Below are 23,672 nucleotides of genomic sequence, written 5' to 3' on the forward strand. Positions count from 1 at the left end.
ACTCTACTGTTACTTCCTATTTGATTGCTTTTTTAAGGTGGTACTGTCCTAACAAACCCATTTATAATTTGTACAGATCAAAAGCCTGTATTTCTTTTTAATATGTTAATTTCTAATACTTCAATGAATTGGATGAGCTTCTGTTGTGGATACATGCAATAATGTAACAAAAAACAGAGGTGATTCAATTTGCCCACAACCCTCCTAAGTTTATAAAAGGCAGGGTCCGACATTAATGGTGGCCTGGGGCTGTTGTAAGCTACAACCCCAATTCCAATGAAGTTGGGACGTTGTGTTAAACGTAAATAAAAACAGAATACAATGATTTGCAAATCATGTTCGACCTATATTTAATTGAATACACTACAAAGACAAGATATTTAATGTACAAACTGATAAACTTAAGTGTTTTTAGCAAATAATCATTAACTTAGAATTTTATGGCTGCAACACATTCCAAACATTACATCTCGCCACATCTTTACACATTGACACTAAAACAGGCCACTTTTTTGGGTGGTTCAAATCAGTGACGAGGTACTCCAGATAACTGCTCCACTGATAACTGTGTGTGTGTATGTGTGTCTAGCACAGCAGCAGATGTGTTCAGTCCTCCCCCGAGGATGCCGCTTCTCTCCTCATTCGTTCTCGCTCATTTGTACGTCTCCCCCAATGTTTATACGCTCCTGCTCCTCAGATAATAAGCTGACTTCACTACTTATCTGCCACTTCCTTTCGTTAAGCACTTTTACTCTTCTCATCTCTCTGCTGTCAAGCTTCTGTCCCTAGTTCTAATTTTCCCCTACCTTGTCCATATTTCACTGCCATGTTTCCAATGATATTTGCTGCAAAGAATATTTACATAGGAAAACCACTGGTTGACTTAAAGTAATTTCTCATGTATAATGCGCACCCATGTATAATACGCACCCCCAAAGTTGACCTCAAAATCTTCTTCTACCTATATAGAATGCATTTTTACAATCAAAACATGAAGTATTATCTGTATTTTGTTAGTTTTTTTAAATAATTATTCTGAAGTATTACATGTGTAATACTTTATTTTTATTTACTTGCTCTTATTTTGAAATTCACAGCCCTACTGTTATTTAGAAAATGAGAAAACACACAGTTGTGCTCATATGTTTGATTACCCAGGCAGAATTTGTAAAATAGGTACAATTCCTGAAAGAAAACATGAAGGGCCAGGCGAAACACATTTGAACTTAAACTGTCAAGCATTTCAGAAAAGCATCATGAAACAAAACTCCTCTCCCTCTCCCTCCCTCCTGTGTTTAAATCTCAGTTGAAGGATATAATGAAGTATTGGAACAGTGAGGCCAATTTATTTTTGCTGTCGAAGAGGGTTGGGCAATCCAATTTTCCAAAGGAGCAATGTGAGACACTGGAACGGTTGTCAAGAGCCATACCAACATGCTAATAAATTGTTTTCCAGATTAATGTAATGTATTTATATAAAGCATTATATTGTTTTAATAATTGGCTACTTATGTAGATATGTGATATGTTGTTAGTGCTGCTCATAACATAAGCAGGCAAAGTTGCATCTGTACACATAGAGCACAGTTCTCAAACTCAAGGCCCGGGGGCCACATCCGGCCCGCCACATTAATTTATGTGGCCCGCGAAAGCAAATCAAGTGCGTCGATGTCATGTTTCTTGCTAAAATAACAACATTGCAAATCGTCTTCCCATTGATTGCCAACATTTGTGTTACCAATCACCATTTCAAAATAAACTGAATTAACAACTTTTTACTGGCTTCTGGTTTCAAATAGAGTTATTCATTGATGTTTTATTTTTTTGGGTGTAAATGTAATAACATGAGGCAATTGTACATTTACTCTATATGTGTTCACGCTCGTGATGGCCCTCCGACGGAAACCATAACTACGATGTGGCCCGCAGCAAAAATGAGTTTGACACCCCTGAGTATTAACATTAAATCACTAATTAAGTAGCGTGCATCATTTATTTTCTTAGTATTTTTAAAGTTTGATGACATCAGCATAAACCACCCACTCATATTAGCTGTACTTAATTGGTCAACTCCGCTATAAATTAGGCTTTACACGATCAGGATTTTTGGGATCGATCAGCGAGTTTAAAAAAACAATGACCGATCACCGATCCGATCACAAGATGGAGCAATGTGTCTATTTAAATTACCTGTTCATTTACTGTATATACTGTACTTAATTGCTCAAAAAAAATTATTTACAATAAATAATGTATCTTTGTTCATCTAATTATGCCAGTGAGGCACAGTAACAGACAGAACAAATGAATGGTCTTCTTAGATGGCAGGAAGTACGTACAGTAATTAATGTATCCACTTTTTGTGACATTTTTGTTTGTTGGTGTTCTGTGAGATTTTTCAATTGTAAAATATGTTCTTTGGCTCCATAAAGGTTGGAAATCACTGCTCTCGTCAGGTCATGTATTCTAATCAGTCAGGTCAAACCAACATTACATGATATGACATACAATAATGGGTGTGAACTTACTGTAATTAAATTACTTTATTGTAATTAAATTACTTCACCCACACCGAAACTTTAGAGTATGATTCGACAGAACGGCAGCATGTTTACGTCCAACCGTTCGTGCTACCACTCACTTGCTAGGCTACATAACGTTTTTGTTGCCTGCTTGCGAGCCGTATCGTATTAAAAGTACGTGAACATACCTCAAGCAAGCCTTGAACGAACGTCCTCTCCTGTTCTGAGCACCGGTGACCACCAACACAGATTTTTCGCCATTTTGTCCTCATAATATAGTCGGCGCGATCCACTCTTGTTGTCGTCGCCACGGTAACGAGTGTATCCGGTCACATTTGAGCTGACAAGATGAAGCCCAATTATCGTAAAAAATGGGATACAGTGGTATTGGAATGCAAGATTTTATTGCAGTAGTCTGACATAGTGCAATGGTGAAAGAGCAAATTTGTCTTGTAGTCTGATCCGGGCATTACGTGTTGTCTGTCTCAGACGTGTTGTGTTGTCTGTCCCACACCGCCGACATGTTTTTTTTTTACTGTGCACATAGCGACGAGGAGTAAATGTCTTTTGCGCATTGATCGGATCGGCAAATTATGACATTAAAGCCGATCAGCATAAAATGCTAATTATCAAATGACTCTACTTTCCTATAGAAAAAAAAAAAGTGAAACCCGAAGAAAAAAAAACATCGAATAATTGTTGCAAACCAACAAAGAAGAAGTGTGAAGTGGAGTTCGAAAGTGTGTCTTGACTTGGTTGAAATAAATGACCAGTTGGCTCAGTGCACCACTTGCAAACAGGGTGCCATCTTTTACATCCCCCCACCCACTCAGAGCTTTGGGCGAGAGGAACTGGCAACCAGCCAATCGCAGGGCACATATAAACTAACAACCATTCACACTCACATTCAGACCTATGGGCAATTTAGAGTCTTCATTTAACCTACCATGCATGTTTTGGAAATGTGGGAGGAAACCTGAGTACCCGAAGAAAACCCCTGCAGGCACTGGGAGAACATGCAAATTCAAACACATAGGAAGGCCAGATTTGAACCCAGGACCACAGAACTGTGAGGCGTATGTGCTAATTAGTCATCACCGTGCCGTGTGTCATACAATTTATAAATTTATAAACATGTATAATCCAGCCATGCAAAAGCTTTCAAGTTTTCCGATTCCAATTTGCGAACATGGAATTGGTAACGAGGGTCCATTACTTTAATCATCCACTTGAATCCCTTGTTTTCAACCGTGCTTACTGGTAACATGTCCTTTGTGATACAATTTGTTTTTTTTGTAATAGTTAGTCCTTAGTCAAGTTTGGGATTGTAAAGTCTTGCATTGAGTGTGCGCTAGCAGGTGAAATTGCTTCAGATAACGGCACACTGCCCAACTTTTCGGGTCTTTCATGTCAACGGTGTCATCCATTGAGGCTTGGACTGTGTCTCCCGTCGTTTGTTCTGAGGGAGCACTTTTTTTTTTGCAATGGGGGTAGGCTACGAACATTAGCAACTTACGTGTCGCTGCTAATGTGCTGTGCGCGTGAACCCAACTTGGCATGGTTCGACTCACGTCACATGATTGCTTCAGCGCGGAGCATCTCACATTATTATTGGCTATTTGTATTGTCTGTCAAAACATGGACATAACCAAACTTGTTTAGCTGGGCCATGATCTGTCGAGAGGCTGAAGCCACCCGCAAAATGCCGCCTGTTTTTTTTTATTTTTCATTTTTGGTTATTTATATCATGGAGATAAATAACCAAGTTTTTACGATATCTATGATTCACAAGTCACCGCCATTCAGTGGTCGGGGCTGCCGCTTGTGTGAATGTTTGCTTTTTACTGATGTTTCAAGTTTTCCCCATGGTATCGTTTCAGTACAGTTATCCAAGGTACTTCAAGTAGGTATATTGAAGTCAAAATTGACAACACTATTTGGGACAGTTTCATTGGCTACAAAGCTGATGTACTCGCTGGAAGCCATGATTATTCTGTTATATGAATGGAAACAGGTGGATACACAGGTTTATTGTATCTTCTGGTATCCAGTGGAAGAGCATTTAATAGTTCTGCTTGTCAAAATATCTCACTGGTATAGATAAGTAAACAAAGATATATTTGTATTTAATAAATGATTTTCAGACAAATTAAGTGAATTTACCGCGTCACCGCTGATAACTTCTCACAGCACACTTGTGTCCCGCGGCACACTGGTTGGGAATCACTTTGGAAGGTGGGTGATTTGTAGAGTCCATGTGCATTAGAGTAAATGTGGATCCAATATGCATTTTGTAATTGACTCTTAATCTTCTTATTGTTATTTGTGAGAAGTTAGATCACAACAAAACACAACCTTCAATCAACAGAAGGACATTTGCATCACAGTAATTACAAGACTAGCATACTACTAAAGTTCTGAATCATAGCTAATTAGATTAAGAAGCCTCAGTTAGGCCGTGCATTAAAATGTGATCGTCATCTGAATCCCAGATGAAGAACAGTCTAATCATACCCACATTACACCCATTATTATTGTGCCTTCATAAGTTTTCGTATGTTATATATTTGGACCATTCTACCTTTTAGCATTTAGAAATCCCACTCTACACCAGGGTTATAATAGTTATGGATTTTCCATTGGACTTAGTTTTTATTTTGTTTTGACTTTCCTTTTTCCAAATTCAGTTAGTTTTGATTTGTTTTTAGAGCAGATTTGTTAGTTTTTATTTGTTCAAAAATAGAGTCAGTATTATTTTTTTTCATTATTCAGAGGAATTGTCAAGTTTGCCATTAAAAAAGGATCACAATAAGTATTGTGTAATAAAAACTCAACCAAAAAAAAACATTTGAAACGAAAAAAGTATTAACTTAGTAACAGATGAACAACCATCCACAAATCAATTACAGGTACTGTATAACAATCCACAGAATTTGAAGTGCAATAAGTGCAGTGTACAGTATAATACTGCTTCGAAGGTTAGATCAGATGCATCACAACGTACAGTAAAACGATTCATGAGAACACATGCTGTAGTATGGCTTTTTAAAAAATATGTTTATGTTTAATTTACAAAAAAAACCAAGTCCTTATTTGCATGTTTTCCTTCCCTTGTTGCTACATTGGAAACTTCTCAAGTGGACTTTCAGATTTGTGATGAGACAGATAAATAGAAAGTAAGGTTGATTTTACCTCCTGCATTTCGAGTGAAAGTGCATCCAGTCTGTTTTCTTGTTGAGTCTATGATTATTGTGACAAAGCTTTTCAAGTTTTCCTGCTGTTGCTTAAGTAGTCCTGTGAAAATGTCCTGTTGTTGCAATAGTTCAAACACCTGCTCTGCGTCAAGAGAGACAAACTCCTTGTCTGCTTTCGAAAATGTTTTTTTCAATTTTAGTTTTAGTTATTTTGTTCAAAAGTTTACTATAATAACCTTGCTCTACACCAGGGGTGCCCAAACTTTTTGGCTCAGGGGCCACATTGAAGTAAAAAAATTGTTATACAGGCCAGCATTAATTTTACATGCTACCGACGAGGGGAATGCTTTTTTGTATTTATTTTTATTTTACTTTGTTTTACAATGCTGTCTGCTGCTAGGTAGATCTGATAACTGCCTGACCTGGATAAATGAAGGTTGAAATAAAAATTTATTAAATGCAAAATAAAGTATTTTTATGGAATTTGACTCAAACTCAAACTTTATTCATCAGAATCAACAAACAACATGTTTGCATTAATGTGAAGGGTGATACTGAGATCTCGACTGCAGTAAATGGGCCAGGTCTGGCTCAAAAGCGGTGGTTTTAATGCGCAAGATGTCACGCAGGTGGGAGTCACTTAGTCTTGTCCTCACGCGGTTCTTATTCATGTTCATGACTGAGAATGTCTACTCGCACAAGTATGTCGAGCCAAACAAGCTCAACATTTTCTTAGCAAATGTACGAATCTCTTGGAACCTGTCTTTATCCAGCTGCTGGTAAAAGTTGACAAGAGGGAGTTGTTGGTACCGGCTGCGACACTCCGTGTCACACTGCAGCTCAATGAGCTCCAACTGCAGGTGGGCTGGAACGTCACTGAGATCCACGGAAACAGGAGAAGAAAAAAGCGTGATCTCCTTTTCAATAGTTGCAAAATCCCTGAAACGTTGAAACTCTCAGTCAGAGATGAGATGTTAGCGGCATACCTCCTCATTTGCGCACTAATATTGTGTGCTGGAAAACACGTCATTATTTCTTGCAGAGATTGGAAATGTGTGGTATTGGGCTGCGTTTGTGACAGGTGGGTTTGGAAAAGTAGCAGCTTGGTCCGAAAGGCTTTAATATGTGAATACAGTTAGCTTATCAATGCATTTTGCCCCTGAAGGCTCGTGTTCAGGGCGTTCAGATGTCGGGTTATGTCAACTAAAAATCAAAAATCAGACAGCCAAACAGGATCGGTTAGTTCTGGCATCGGTTGTCCCTTGTTTGCCAAGAATTGTCCAATTTCCTCTTTGAGTGAGTAGAAACGCTGCAGTGCAGACCCCCGACTGAGCCATCTTACATCGGTGTGATACACAACATCTCCGTATTCAGAGTGGATATCCAGTAGAAATTGTTGAAACTGGCGGTGGCACAGGGCTTTGGAGCGAATATAATTAATAGCCTTTATCACCGGTTTCAGAACGTGATCATATTTCAGATGTTTGGCACATACAACTTGTTGGTGAATAATACAATGGAGTTTTATAGCTTTACCTCCTTCTTCGCTTACTTTGTTACACACTAGGGTTGATAATCCACTGTGCTCACCAACCATGGCAGGTGCGCCATCCGTAATAATCCCCGTGATTTTATTCCACTGTAATTTTATGTCATCTACGGCGGAACAAACAGAAGCAAATAAATCTTTCTCTCTTGTTTGGTCCTTAAGGCTCTGGAGGTCAAGTAGCTCTTCACGCACGTTCATTTCACTGTCCCCTCCTCTCAAAAAAATCAGTAACTGAGCGGTGTCGGATGCATCCGTGCTTTCGTCACAGGCTAACGAAAAAAATTCAAACTTCACTCCTTTTGCGTCCAACTGTCTTAATATCAGAATAAACTTCTACGATCCTTCGTGACACAGTGCTACAAGCCAGGCAAACATTGGCGAACTGTTGCTTTTTCTCAGGACAAATGTTCTCCACCATTTTCATCACACAGTCTTTAATAAATTCACCCTCAGTAAAAGGTTTGCAGTGCTTGGCAATCAGCGTTGCCACCTCATAGCTTGCCTTTGTTGCATTTTCATTCGACTCATTGGCGCTTGTGAAAAAGTGTTGCTGTGCCGTTAAACCAGCTTCTAGTTGCTTCAATTTTTCACTGCGTTCGTTCGCAGTTAGCTTGTCATAATTAGCATGTTTCGTCTGGTAGTGCCTCTTTATGTTGAACTCCTTGAACACAGCCACAGTCTCTTGGCAAATTAGGCAGATGCAGTTGTTTCTAAATTCAGTGAAAAAATATTCAGACTTCCATTTGTCCTGGAAACGGCGGCCCTCGCTATCAACTTTCCTTTTCTTACTTCCAGTTGCCATTTTAGAAATGGGCAAAAAACAGATCATGCTCAAAACGGCCCCGCGACAGTTCGGCCACAAGTTTACTGCCATCCTGTGGTGAAATATAAAATTGCGCGTGTATTTTGTACTGCCGGGCCACATATTATTGATTTTATGACAGATGCTTCGGGCCAGTGGAAATATGAACACGGGCCAGATTTGGCCCGGGGGTCGGACTTTGGGCATGTCTGCTCTACACTGATATATGATATGTTTTCGGTTTCTTAAAAAGTCATTCATCCCATACATCTATAAATAATTATTTACAGGAGCAGTTTCACATTAAAAATGATCATTGATGCTTGCTAAATGGTATGTTAAAATTGCACAGATATTCTACAACTTCTAGAGGATTTTCTCCTTGCTGTTCCTTCAAAATATGGTGCTTTTTTGTTTCAGACTCCATGAAAACAAGGGTGGATTTAAAAAAAAAAAGTAATTTAATGTTGTTTGTTTGCCCAGCCTTGCTAAATGGGAGCGCCTTATCTCACTTCTGACATACAGGATCTGGAAAAAAATGGCTGAACTAAGCTGTTGAAAGTAATGAACATCACCAGTAATAAGGCTTTTCTGTTATGCTCTCTTCCCATGATATTAGTTTTGAGGTCTACATTAATTGCTACACCAATAAAACTTTTGAAAAGGCTACCTATTTTCACAGAAAGAGCAAAATATTAACGGTGATTGAATAATGCCTTTTCCTACCATCACGTAGCTGTCGGTCTTTTTCCCTTTTGATAACATTTAAATTCTGAAGTTATAATGTGATTCCAAAGATCCGTGACAAATTATACCACAACTCTGAAACATTTTTTTTCTGTGGAAAGGCTCTGTGTTCCTTAATTGCAGGGTCAAGCCCAGGCATGGCAGTCAGTGTGAGTCCTGTGTACCATTATTCTTGCTGCATGTTCTAATACATTGCATTTGATGCGAGACAGAGTTGAGGATATAATCTTTTCGATGCTCGTTAAGTTAAAGACAGTTCATATGCTGGAGTCTCGCTAGGTATGCGAAGGTCTTGTGTGATGGCATGCACAGCGATACGCACGTTTCAAATGTTTTCAGGGGTCGAGATTGGTCACATTTGCGACCTTTTGTTTCAGCTTGTGCGATTAAAAATTTCATCTTGTCACACTTGCATGAGTCTATCCTTTTTTCCACTGCAAACTCCTCCTCCTGCACGCTTTTCTGAGAGAGAGAGAGAGAGAAAGAGAGAGAGAGCGAGCGCCGTCTCGATCATTGTTTTGAACTCCATTTGAGTTAAAACCGACCCACTGCAATATGATTGTCTGCCTGATGCCTGCTTCTTTCAGCTTCTTTCGGTCAGGGACACAGGCTATTTTCCACAGCACGTCGCGTACATTCACACCACATACAGTATGCGCGTCACAGATGTGCCAATATGCGGTTGTGTCTGGGCAGTGGCCACCACGTACCAATATTGATGCTGGCCGGGCCACTACTTATTTATTTTAAATGACAAGTGTGCGCTGTCCACTCATCTGGACTGCTGGAGAGCAAGCTAGCTAGCCAGCACATACCTTTTAAAGTCCGGTAAGTCAGTAAACTCCTCCCGCCGCAAGTCACCCACAGCTTTTCTTTTTACGCACAACTGCTTAATTTGTCTATTGTTTTCATTTCACTTGTACACAGTCATGTGACAAGGTTTTAATAACTTTATCAAGCTAGAAAATCTCTATCTTTCTTTTTCTTTCTTTCTACATATCAAGATTTGTACAAAATTAAAAAGCCCAGACTCCTTGAAAGGGGATTGCATAGGGGTAAAAAACCAACTATCGTTAAAATAATGTGCAATACTTGCATTAATAATGATTTATCCATGTTCTATGATTTTAAAAGGTAAATGGTCTGTTTTGCTAGTAAATAATTTGCAAAATAGTGTGAATAATTATAAAGGATATTTTTATATGGTGGTGGTACACATGCAATCGTTTTTAAATGTATGTCAATCATATGGTTGTGTTAATTCTCAAAATTAACTGGTTTTCCCAGGGGAAGATGGTTACCAGACCTCACTAGAAGAACTGGCTGCTGGCCCCTCTAGTCGGTCTTGAACAAATACTCATGATCAAATATGAGTAAAGCCTTTTTTTTTTTTTTTTTTAACGAATTGACCTGTTTTGTCTGGCACTGACTGTTGCAGACAAATTTCTTGTTTACAGTAAAAAAAAAATTCAAATATCATATCTCGAGTCAGTTTCAATCTTTACCTAATACGAAACTATGGAATGCCCTGGTCATGCTGTACCTCCTCAAAAAGGGTGCACCCAAATCATGTGCTGGTGCGACCAACTGAAAAAGTTGGTTGCACCAGTGCTACTACTGCAAAAATTAGTGTATAGCCCTGCTTTTTGTCTGCCTTTACAAGCATATTTTATGCCTTTTTTTATATTCCCAAAGGTATTCATGCCACCCTGAATTGTACAACTTCAGAGGGATTTATCCTTAGACTAGACATGCAACTAGCAATTATTTTAATAATCGATTATTCTGTCAGGCGGCACGGTGAATGACTGGTTAGAGCGTCCGCCTCACAGTTTTGAGAACCGGGGTTCAATTCCTGGCCCCGCCTGTGTGGAGTTTGCATGTTCTCCCCGTGCCTGCGTGGGTTTTCTCCGGGCACTCCGGTTTCCTCCCACATCCCAAAAACATGCATGGTAGGTTGATTGACAACTCTAAATTGCCCGTAGGTGTGAATGTGAGTGTGAATGGTTGTTTGTTTATAAGTGCCCTGCGATTGGCTGGCAACCACTTCAGAGTGTACCCCGCCTCCTGCCCGATGATAGCTGGGATAGGGTCCAGCACTCCCGCGACCCTTGTGAGGATAAGCTGCTCAGAAAATGGATGGATGGATGCATGGACAAAGATAATAAATCTGCTTTCATGGACAACTACAGAAATCTAAGAATATTTACTGTTGAACGGCTGAAATTCCGAGGATTTGGACAATTTTAAGCGAAACGATGTCTCTAAAACAATAATACATCCATCCATCCATTTTCTGAGCCTCTTTTCCTCAATTATCAAAATAGTTTTCACTTAATTTGATAATCAATTAGTTGTCAATGAATCTATTAGTTGTTGCACCTCCACTTTAGACTTTATAATTTTTTGTGTATAAGTAGATTATGCAAATTGCTTTCTTCTGCTGATTATGGTGTCAGTATACTGTACAAACTGAAAGTGAAGAAACACTGAATGTGTTTACTGAAACTGTGAGAACAGTCTTTTTTTATTGTTGATATAAAAATGATGATGATTGCAGCGTAGGTTGAATGTAGGTGGAGGATGATATGGGCTGAATTTGAAAAGCAGAATTACTGTCCATCTGGGTGTTACATAAGAACCAAGTAATGTGTGTGAACTGGAGTTAGGTGGATAACATTAAGTTGGGGTTGTGTGTGAGGGGGGGGTGGGGTTGATGCGAGGCTCATAATAATAAAATGGGACATGGACACATTTTTAACAATTACAGTGTGAAATGTTCTCTTCTATCCTGTTATTTGTGAGCATACAGTACGTGGTAGCAAATGTGCCGAGTAATAGGGCGTAATGTTAAATGTTACTACTTTTGTCTTCATCCAGATGTTTTGGACAGCATGGCCAGGTTCAGCATTCAGGGAGTGTTCAACTACAGCATGCTGACACTGTCGGACCATGAGAGAGTTTTGTACGTTGGAGCACGTGAAACACTGTTTGCCTTGGACCCCAATGATATTAGCAGACCTCTCCGGCCACAGGTAACACACAAGCCCATACCCATACAGCTACACGGACATACTCCTTAAAAGCTTTGTTGTAGTTCCTGCAAAACGACATGACCTCATAGGATTTGGCCTAGTCTGTAGCATCCATCCAGGTACATTGTCAGAGCACTAAGGATCACAACTCTCAAATTGTCCCTCTTCAGTTTTTTTTTTTTTTTTTGTATGTTTGTTTTGTTTTGTTTTGTTTTTTGGCATTATTTCACTTTCTTAGAAAAGAGTCCGACTGATAACTGGCTGCAGGTAACTTGAGTCAAAAGCCATGTAGATGCAGGTTTTTGTCATCATTTTACAGGGTACAATTATGAAACAATTTTCTCCACAATCCTTGACATGGACTATGCTGTCCACTGTTCTCTGCAACATTAACTTATCATCAAAGCAAGAACCGTGCAAAAGTGTTGTATGTATTAGAATGGAAATAATAAAAACAAATACATCCATACTGCCTAATGCATCATCCATGATTTGGATGCAGAGGATGATGTAATTTATTTTTAAATGATATAATACTAAAACTGTAGAATTGAGTTAAACTCAATATAAATAATTATTATCAAATGATTTCTATTATCAAATGATTAAATGAGGCATAGTACGGTATTAAATGTAATGATTAAATGAGCCATGTTATAGCTGTTGGGCCTTTTGTTAGTCAGACCTGTTCTAATTTTATTAAAGCTTAGATTTGTAGAAGCTATTGAGATACAAACTGTCAACCATTTTAATGCATTCTCAGAATGTGTTAAAGTACCGTCCTTTAAGGGTCTTAATAATAGTAAATTGTATTAACTGCTGTTGTTGGCTAAATAGAGAATGGATATCTGTACGCCACTTAGATCAACTCAAAATTAGCATTTGGTTTAAGATGTCTCTTATTAAATGAAAAAAAAAAAACATTGATAATGATGAAATTATAAGTAATGTAAATGAGGGTCATAAAGTAGTCAAGATTTTGATACTACCTATAGTTTGTTAAATATATGCGGATGTGGTGGTAAAGTACCATTTCTAGTGCCTTAGTTAATGGAAAGCAGGGGAGCCAAATCTCATGACACGGTTGGTGAGACAAAGACAACTGTTGTCTCTTTTTCTTAAATTGTTTGAAAAAAAAAATTTAATGTCAAACTGAAGCTTCTTAAGTGTTTGGTAGAATTGTACTGTATGTAGACACCAAGGCACCAAACCTCAATACTCATTGTTGACTAAATAGCTGCTTTGTGCAAGTTAATACATTTTCTGGCGTTACATAAAGAAAATTGTCTTTTTAAGTATCTATAGAGAGAAAAGTACTCTTAACATACACAGTTTAAGTTTTACTAACCAGGAAAGACTGACAGTTTATGTCATTTTGTCAGATTATTGCTTTATTTTATATGTATTTTTGCTTAGCCTGTGCTTAAGCCTCGTACAGTAATAGGCTTAGAGAGCTGCCGAATGTTAAAATTATAATGTATGCTACTTTTGGCTGAAAAACACACACAAATAATGCAAATTGCTTACGTTTTGGTTCTGTTTCTCATGCGCTTATACCGTCCTGTCGTATTGGCCAGATTTTAATATCTGCATCTCGTTTTGCACTTTGTGGGAAGTTGTTTTTGTTTTGCCTCAAAATGGACACTCACATATTCAGAGAGATGATGACGCCATGGACAACCAATCCGGTTTGGCATTGGGCTGTCAATAATTGACCTGCATTGTGAGCAATACAATTACAGCAGGTGAGTGAAGGCATACTGATCGGCCTGCAGCGGTTTATGCTCACACAGACGTACGCACACAAATAGAGTCACATCATGCAAGCGCAGGCTGTTGTGGTTTATGAGTCTTGCAGTGAAGATAAGACCACCTGTTAACATCCCCCCAAGTGTGGAACGTTGAGGAAAGATGCCAGAATTTCAAAGTTTTGCCCTCCAGTGCCATCTGCTTATCACTCATAATTTAAGACATTGTTTTGCAATATAAAACACCCCTTTATGGATTTTAGTTATTCAGTCATTTTGTTCGGTTGATTTGGTTAAATTTTTGATGGAGCTCAGTTGTCGTTCTTTTTGTTTTCTCTGCTGCTATAGCTTTGACCAAACGTGCAGCAATTATGAAGCTTGGCATTGCCACATGTTCCTGGAGAGAGAAAAAAAACCTCAACTCCCAAGAAAGATATGATACACACAAATTACATAAATAAATGACCCAACTCACACAATGTCGATGCTAAATCTCACCTCTTATTACGTTTACTTGGTACACATTGTTTAAACAGATATTTTCAAGTAAGGGATACAATTTTTAAAATTATTTTCAAGTCCATCTGTTCTTGACTCTTTGACTTTCAATAATATAACTCACACATTCTATAATGTTTGCAAGTAAATAAAAGAGCATTGTTTTATGCTCATTGTCCCACACTGCCCCATCACCATTTGTAAAAGTTATTAATGCAGCTACAGGTGGTGTCAATGGTTGTGTATTTAAGCACAAATTTTGCGAATGTTATTTTTCAACACTTGATCCATGTTACAATTAGAGGTGTGTTTTAAGATAGCCAAAATCGACATACCTAAAACAATGTAATGCGAGATACTTTGACTGTATTGATAGATTACATTTTTGAAATTTAAAAAAACTGTTTTTAAATGAAATGCATTTGCTAATTATGTACCTGTCTTAATACATCATGTTGAAAGCATTGCCTAATATTTTAGCCTTCTTATGTTTCTAAAATAATAACCAAAATGCTTGAAAAAAAAACTCAATTGAGGTATATTTGTGACTTTACAATCAAAATAAGAGAACATACATTGTACTATATCTTGGTGGCAATATGTGGTTTCTTAAACTTCCATGCAGATTGACTGGCCAGCTCCATTGGACAAGAAGAGGGAGTGTGTCATCAAGGGGAAGAGCAACCAGGTAGGCTGACAGAGAAGCGTCGTAAGCGCAAAGACACCACTACTGTTATACAAGAACAGTTTTTTCTCTTTCGCTTTCTTTTTCTTTTTATTACCAAAGTGGTGCATTTCAAACTTGAAACTGTTCTGTCATTACATTAGCTTACATTGTGGTTCATTCTTCTAACAAGCTTGAAGCAACAATTCTTTGAGTGGTTTGATGCAGGAAGCATTTATTTTGTATAGTGATAGTGATTCAAGGTGAGAGTACATTTGAAATTTGATACCGTAATTTCTCGTGTATAATGCAGGGTGCTGGCACGGTGACGACTGGTTAGCACATCTGCCTCACAGTTCTGAGGACCGGGGTTCATATCCTGGCCCCGCCTGTGTGGAGTTTGCATGTTCTCCCCATGCCTGAGTGGGTTTTCTCCGGGCACTGCGCTTTCCTCCCACATCCCAAAAACATGCATGGTAGGTTGATTGAGGACTCTAAATTGCCCGTAGGTGTGAATGTGATCACGAATGGTTGTTTGTTTCTATGTGCCCCGCGAGTGGCTGGCAACCGGTTCAGGGTGTACACCGCCTCTCACCTGAAGATAGCTGGGATAGGCTCCAGCAGCCCGTGACCCTAGTGAGGATAAGCGGTAAAGATAATGGATGGATGGATAATGCTGGGTGCGTATTATACATGGGTGCGCATTATACACGAGAAATTACTGTATTAACTGCATAGTCCTTTCCATTCACATAAAGAATTGATTTAATATAAATTAATTTTCACTTGTTTATATACATATAGTGGTGGTTTCGTTTTTCTTTTCACCTAAGACGACTGTGCAAGTTTTTTTTGCTAATTTGTATTTAAGACGATGTAGTCTTGTATCCATCCATCCATCCATCCATTTTCTGAGCCGCTTCTCCTCACTAGGGTCGCGGGCGTGCTGGAGCCTATCCCAGCTATCATCTGGCAGGAGGCGGGGTACACCCTGAACTGGTTTCCAGCCAATCGCAGGGCACATACAAACAAACAACCATTCGCACTCACATTTACACCTGTGGGCAATTTAGAGTCTCCAATTAATGTATGTTTTTGGGATGTGGGAGGAAACCGGAGTGCCCGGAGAAAACCCACGCAGGCACGGGGAGAACATGCAAACTCCACACAGGCGGGGCCGGGGATTGAACCCCGGTCCTCAGAACTGTGAGGCTGACACTCTAACCAGTCGGCTACCATGCCGCCTGTAGTCTTGTAATGCTACTAAATAGGACTGCGTTGTAATAACAGAGTATTGTCAATGAAGACCAAAAAACTAACAGCAACAAAAATAACACTCCAAATTCCACCTGTTTTCGTGTGCATCTGTGATTATCACATCTGCAGAATGATGAGTAAAAAGTATATAACCTATACTGGAATGACCATAAGTTGCTTATACTGTATGTTGTCCTTAATCTGCCAGACATATTTCAGTCTGATTATCCTCACTGATTGCAGAGGTTGTAAAAAGAAATACAAAATCATGAGAATGCACCAGTTCCTTAAGATAACAACTTAACTGCGTTTATGACGTTTACACTTACACAAACACATTTAAGCATCTGTTGCATTTTTGTTCACCACTGCACAGAAAGCATTGCATCATAAAACCCAGCAGATTTTCACAGTTCACATATTTGTTTATTATTTGTTTATTTATTTATAGTATTCCCGGCCTTTTTATCCCTTTTCCTGCCTTTACAAAGATAATAATGCTCTGATTTGATTGCTACTGTGAGGGAAGTATTATCTGTTAGTATTTGTAAGTAGTTTGCAGTGCTGTAGTACACTGCATCCTACTGAAAGGTGTTTCTTATTAGGCCCTTCTTATTTTGCTAAATAAGGTAACCCCAAAAAATTTGATGCACCTCTCCAAAAAATGCTGTTGTACCGTTATGCATCTGATGTCCACTTTGCCGGGAAGGCAGTGTGAGATGGCCTAGGGCAAATCAGTTCTAACAATTCCTCCTCTGTCTCTCAGACCGAGTGCTTCAACTACATCCGCTTCCTGCAGAGTTATAACCATACACACCTGTACACGTGTGGCACCTACGCCTTTCAACCCAAATGCACCTATGTGGTAAGAAAGTGATACAGACATGTCCCTAAATAGAAAATCTTGTCAGACAGAACTTTAAACTTTAGATTGGACAATGCCACTGTGTAGATGAATTCAAAGTATCTTCACGCTGGGCTAGCTGAATGTATGTTTCTGTACGTGTGCATATGGGATTGTGTCACTTAGATTGTCATAAAACAACAATGTATACATGCAAATCAGTCGCATTTCGGCGAAATTCACCATTTTGAACTCAAAATAGGCTATTTACGCGAATCGTATAGATCCGATGAGTTTTTCCTGGTGGGGGTCGCCTTCGCCGACGTCATAGGCTGTTTCGTCCTCCTTGAACGGTGGTAGCTAGATCCATTCTACACATCCACACACACATGTAATTGTGAAAGTTACTCCGAGGTGGACTAATATGGGAGTGCATTGGCCTGAGGTTCCGCCTATGCGCTCGTGAACTACGCTTTGGATAAATCACAGGAGGTGACAAGAACAGAAAAAAGCTTCCGCCGCTTCTGCTGTTAAGAAGTAACGGTACTTTTACTCCGTTACAATAATGTAAATGTCGCTCGCTACTTTTATTTATCAATTATTGCTTATTTACAAACTGCTTTGTGTGTGAGACTGACTTCCGCATTGGGCGGTGTTTGCGCTAATCCCATTGTAGTGCTAGTGACGTTTAAGTCTAGTTCACCAATCAAACGACACAAGAAAGTCACATAACATCACACAACGTCTTCTACTGGGGTTCCCGGGCGTAGGTATTCACACTAAATAAGCCAGACTCCGTGATCTTCGTGCCTAAGTGGTGGCTATGTTGGGAAGGCCGTCGTCACTATGAAGGCAACAGTGCGTGACTCGTTTTCATTTAGACGAACAAAAACAACAGCTTTCATGTATTTTACTGGCACTGTCTGCCCAAACGTGGATATTTCAGCCAACTTATAACTTGAGAAAACACCGTGCAGTAAATTGCCTACACACATACACGTGCACACAGCAACATTAGAATTTGCACATTCACCTTTTATTTTGTAATTTTTATTTATTTTTATTTTTTTTATTGATGTTCATTCTGTGGTTACAAAAATCTGAAGTTACTCACTATTTACTCAGTACTATTATTTATTAATTATTTCACTGTGTACTTTTTACACTTAAATAATTTTTGGGAGGACTACTTTTTACTTTTACTTGAGTCACATTATTGTCAAGTAACAGTACTGTTACTTGAGTACAATATTTGGCTACTCTACCCACCTCTGGAGCAGACATCCTCTATTTCTACTCTTACGTTCAAGCAAAAATTTTTGCTCATCAGGTCAGCCAGTATCGTATTTGTTGCACTGGTCTTTTGTATTTTCGCGTTGAGGTGCTGCGGGTCGTGGCCCTGGTTGTGGTCTCAGCATAACCGCGAAGCACACGTAACATCGGCGACAAGAGTTGATGCGCTTAGTACATCTTGCATTAATTAGGAAACGCGCCTACAATTATGTAATTAGTTTACCAATGTTAATGTTAAATCTATTAAGCGACAGAGCGATGTTATGGATTATGTCACAACACAGAATGAAGTAACTTCAAATTCAGAAATGGCCAATAAAAACAGAAAAATATTGTATTTAATATTTTCCTGGAGGATGCATTTGGGATTAGCCGTTGAAGTTGGTAATAGTGAAAAATGAGTGTAACAGACAATAATTTTACTCAATTCTTTTCCAGAATGAGAGTGCTTAAAGAGGAGGATGCCATTCATATAGCACAGCTTGAAACAGGCATCAGGTCCAGGTGGAGATGTGTCTTGCACATGTTGGAGGCCAAAACAAAAAAGCAAAGAAATTAGGCAAATTTAATGTTAATCTTAAATTTGTACATCAACATGTACTTCAGCGGTGTAAATAAATGTTTTTCTGCCTAAAGAATTTTTTTAATTTTGCCTTATTGTACTATTCAGAGTCTTCCAGATTGCTTAATTAATGGTCAAATGAAAAAGATTCTCAATGTTTTTTTTTGGTCTCCTTTTTCATGCCTTTGGTGTTTGCATGTCTGACAATGAACCACCTATGCTTATAACTGGGTGTTTTTGTATTTGCAGAATGCAGATTATTTCAGTCTCAGCACTGTTGTCCTGGAAGATGGGAAGGGCAAATGTCCATATGACCCCGCAAAGGGCCACACAGGCCTCATAGTAGGTGAGTCAGTGTGTGTGCGTGTGTACGCGTGTGTACGCGAGTGTGTGTTTTTAGGTGTGCGTGCATGTGTGCGGTGTTCCATCACAGCTGCATTTTGAATTGAGGAACAAATGATTTACAGCACGAACAGAGGCATAAAATGTACATAAAATCGCTACAAAGTACTCCTGGAGGCTTTCCATTTTGTTTTGTTGTCATGCAGTTGCACGGAGGGTCTAGGAGTCTAACGTAACTTTGCATGCTGCATTCAATTCAGTGTGTATGATTTAACTGGACCTACAGGCACCCATTCTTAATTTTTGTTCCCCCCATGAACTGTTGACCTTCGTTGTTTTAGGTTGAGTTTGATTTAAACCAAGGATTTTTTATTGGTGCAGACAAGGAGCTGTACTCTGCCACGCTCAACAACTTCTTGGGAACTGAGCCAGTCATACAAAGGAACTTGGGCCAACAGCATTATAGTATGAAGAGTGAATACTTGCCTGCCTGGCTCAATGGTAAGTATGTTCGGAGAAAAACATTAGAAATACCTGTACTGTACTAATAACATACTATGAGTAAAAGACTTGCAAAGTGGTAGTGCAGATAATGACAGAGGAAATTAATGTCAGTGTTAAATATTTCTAGATAAAAGCATCACATTTACCAGCATTGAGATCTGTACCTTAATAGAATGGAGCCGTAAAAGTAATTTTCCATTTTAGAGCATGAGTAAGTAATTGCAGTCAGTCAAACCTTTTGTTGCAGGATAAGAATTTTATTCATGTGTTCATTCGTGTATTCATGAAGTTGTAGTCAGACTTATTACTCGAAACTTACTCTATTTTTTAGTCACTGAAGGTGTAATGGTACACTCGCCTGACTTTGGTGCGGGCGGCGTGGGTTCAGTTCCCACTCAGTGACGGTATGAATGTGAGTGCGAATGGTTGTCTGTGTCTATATGTGCCCTGCGACTGACTGGCGACCAGTTCAGGGTGTAGTCCCCCTTTCGCCCGAAGTCAGCTGGGATAGTCTCCGGCGTCCCGCGACCCTAACCAGGATAAGCGGTGTTGAAAATGGATGGAAATGGATACTCTATTTTTTGCAGTTTCATAAAAGGTTTCAGTTCTCATTCAGATAAAATACCGTATTTTCACGACCATCAGGCGCACCGTATTAAAAGGCGCATTCTCATTTCTGTATTTAACACATACATAAGGCGCACCGTATTATTGGGCGCAGGCATGGTAAAACATACGCTAGCTTAAAACATACGGTAGCATGTATGCATGCTAAAACAATGTTTTTAAAAAGGCAGCGGGAGCAAAACTGAGTTTGGTTGTACTTTATTGAAGTATTTAACAATGTACTTACGTTATTTTTTTGATCAATCCTCATCCACAAATCCATCAAAGTCCTCATCTTCTGTATCCAAAATGAACAGCTGGAGAAGTTCTCAATCAAACACGCCAGGTTCCCTCTCGTCAGTCTCATTGCCGTGCGGCTCCTCAGAAATGATGCCGGCTTTCACGAAAGCTCGAACAACAGTGCAAGCAGACACGTTAACCCAAGCTTCCACAATCCACTCACAAATTGTGGCGTAACTCGCCCCGCGCTGCCTCCTAGTCTTAGTAAAGCTGTGTTTGCCATCTGTCATCCATGGTTCCCACGCTGCTCGCAACTTCACTTTGAACACCCTGTTTACACCGATGTCCAGCGGTTGGAGTTCCTTCGTCAAGCTCCGAGTTATTGCACTCAGTTGAATGGTGACTGTAGAGATGCTTCTCCCGGCTGTTCTTTGCTCATTAATCCATTGCTCGAGTTGGTCTTCCAACTTTGGCCACCTCGCCTTGTTTCCGCGGAAACTCAGCTTCGTCTTCTTGACTTGGCGAAGCTTGTTTTCCTGCTTCCTCCACTTGCGAACCATGGATTCGTTGATCTTGAATTCTCTCGCGGCTGCTCGATTCCCATGTTCCTCCGCATAACTAATAGCTTGCAGTTTAAACTGTGCTTCGCAAGCGTGTCTCTTCATAGGTGCCATTTTCGGGGGTCTTTAGCCAAAACGATGCACATAACGGAACTATATACCTACTGGGGGCGTGCCTTTAGTGTCCTCTGTCACCCGCACCCATCCTCCTTTAACATCCGCATGCTGTTCTCAGTCACGTCCGCCTTCCTCTATATAAGCAGCATGTCGGCTCCCAGTGAGTCAAGCGGAGCTCCGCTCATTAAAGTCACACAACAACATTTACAGATTTTGGAACTCGGTGCACAGATAAGGCGCGCCGCATTATAAGGCGCCCAGTCCATTTTGGAGAAAATGTAAGACTTTTAAGTGCGCCTTATGGTCGTGAAAATACGGTAGTTAAACTTCCATAAATAATGTAGTACTAAAGTCCCTAGTTCAGTTATCACTAGACGAGATGCATAAGCACTAGTCCTCGTTAGTGCAGCAATTTTAAAACACTTTGATTAAAATATTATCCACAGGAAAGGTACATGAACAAACAAATAAATAAAGACAACACCATACCTCTGAATTTCTCAAATATATTTTTTTCAGCAGTAAAAGCGTAAGTCAGCACTGACACATGAATTAGTTAATCATGAAAAATAAATTACATCGACAATGGCGCCAGTTTATTTCAACAGATTTTCATTAAAAAAAAAAGCTTCAGGAAATAAAGCATAGCACTTGGCCGCCTGTATGTATTGTTATCTTTTGAAGTAAAGAAATGAGGAAAGAAAAAAATGAAGGGAAAAGATGATGAGTTCACAGCAATTGGAATTGATGAGGAAAGGGAAGACATTACGGTTGGCTAAGCACCAATAGAGGGACAGGTAAAAAGAAATGGTGAGTGAGGGGCCATACAGATGAGGCCAGAAACTAATCTAAATGTATTACATTAGCTAGGGTTTCATCATAGTGATTTTAGTGTCACAATGTGGCTTAACGGACTACTGTAGAGGTATACAGAATGTGTTAAAAATAATGGAATCAGCATTGTAGTCATGTAATGAATGGTATGCAATATAATGTCAAGATCATTCACAACATGAAGAGAATTGCATGAAAAGTGAATCTGCAAAAGACATGAGACTCAATGCATAGCTATGCAAAAAGAAGCAATAGGACAGTATACATGATAATCTATCTATTAATGCTGTTTGTGTGTGTGCAGAACCAGACTTTGTGGGCTCAGCTTTGGTTCGAGAAAGCAGCAACAGTAAGGAGGGAGACGACGACAAAATCTACTTCTTCTTTAGTGAGCGAGCGTTGGAGCTGGACTGTGACACTGAGCTCAATGTGGCGAGAGTGGCTCGCGTCTGCAAGGTATTCGTTACACCACAGAAAAGATGAAGCCAAATCTCACATTTTGTCATTTGGGTTATAAAACTCATGAGAGTTTAAGGGCCACATAGAGCCTAATTTGATGTCAGGTGGACCGGACCAGTAAAATCATAGCATAATTTAAATAAACGATTATAAATTGGTGTTTTTCCCTCTTTTAATACAAAGTAATATACACGTACAGTAGGAAAATTGTTATATTTAATTAACTACCCTTTTACAAAACATTAAGAACAGTCTCAGATTTATTTATTTTTTAAAATTTTTTAGATTTGAAATTTGCTTCAGATGATTTGTGTATAAAGGCACAAAACTTTCCTTCACCAGTGTTTGGAAGCGAAAGTGAAAAATACAGTGTTGCACTCCATCCATCCATCCAGCCACCTCATCTGGCTCCTCTCGATGTGGAGGAGCAGTGGCTCTACTCTGAGAGCCTCCCGGATGACCGAGCTTCTCACCCTATCTCTAAGGGAGAGCCCGGACACCATGCGGAGGAAACTCATTTCAGGCGCTTCTATCCAGGATCTTGTTCTTTCGGTCATGACCCACAGCTCATGACCATAGGTGAGGGTAGGAACGTAGATCGACCGGTAAATCGAGACCTTCGCCTTTCGGCTTAGCTCCTTCTTTACCACTACGGATCGATACAAAGTCCGCATCACTGCAGACGCTGCACCGATCCGCCTGTCGATCTCCCGTTCCATTCTTCCCTCACTCGTGAACCCCAAGACAAGACCCCAAGATACATGAACTCCTCCACTCGGGGCAGGATCTCATCCCCGACCTGGAGAGGGCACGCCACCATTTTCCGACTGAGGACCATGGTCTCAGATTTGGAGGTGCTGATTCTCATCCCAGCCACTTCACACTCAGCTGCGAACTGCTCCAGTGAGAGTTGGAGGTCATGGCTTGATGAAGCCAACAGAACCACATCATCTGCAAAAAGGAGAGATGCAATACTGAGGCCACCAAACCGGACCCCCTCTACACCTCGGCTGCGCCTTGAAATTCTGTCGATAAAAGTTATGAACAGTATCGGTGACAAAGGGCAGCCTTGGCAGAGTCCAACCCTCACCGGAAACGAGTCTGACTTACTGCCGGATATGCAGACCAAACTCTGACTCCTGGTCGTACAGGGACCGAACAGCCTGTATCAGGGGGTTCGGTACACCATACTCCCGAAGCAACCCCCACAGGACTGCTTCCCCCTCGTGAGACGCCGGATGGTGGACCAGAATTTCCTCGAAGCCATCCAGACGTCTTTTTCCATGGCCTCACCG

At 39.9% G+C, this 23,672-nt stretch overlaps 1 protein-coding gene across 3 annotated transcripts in view; it reads left to right on the forward strand.

Moving 5' to 3' along the window:
* sema4c (sema domain, immunoglobulin domain (Ig), transmembrane domain (TM) and short cytoplasmic domain, (semaphorin) 4C) overlaps positions 1-23,672 on the forward strand; it is a 113,605-nt gene that overhangs the window by 70,351 nt on the left and 19,582 nt on the right. For all 3 annotated transcript variants that reach the window (XM_061766588.1, XM_061766590.1, XM_061766589.1), the window contains 6 exons: positions 11,695-11,849; positions 14,721-14,783; positions 16,783-16,881; positions 18,965-19,061; positions 19,439-19,558; positions 22,223-22,374. In XM_061766588.1, the coding sequence (XP_061622572.1) occupies positions 11,695-11,849; positions 14,721-14,783; positions 16,783-16,881; positions 18,965-19,061; positions 19,439-19,558; positions 22,223-22,374 (686 nt within the window). The remainder of the gene's footprint in view (positions 1-11,694; positions 11,850-14,720; positions 14,784-16,782; positions 16,882-18,964; positions 19,062-19,438; positions 19,559-22,222; positions 22,375-23,672) is intronic.

Source organism: Phyllopteryx taeniolatus, chromosome 3, assembly GCF_024500385.1.
Source record: "Phyllopteryx taeniolatus isolate TA_2022b chromosome 3, UOR_Ptae_1.2, whole genome shotgun sequence".
Lineage (NCBI taxonomy): Eukaryota > Metazoa > Chordata > Actinopteri > Syngnathiformes > Syngnathidae > Phyllopteryx > Phyllopteryx taeniolatus.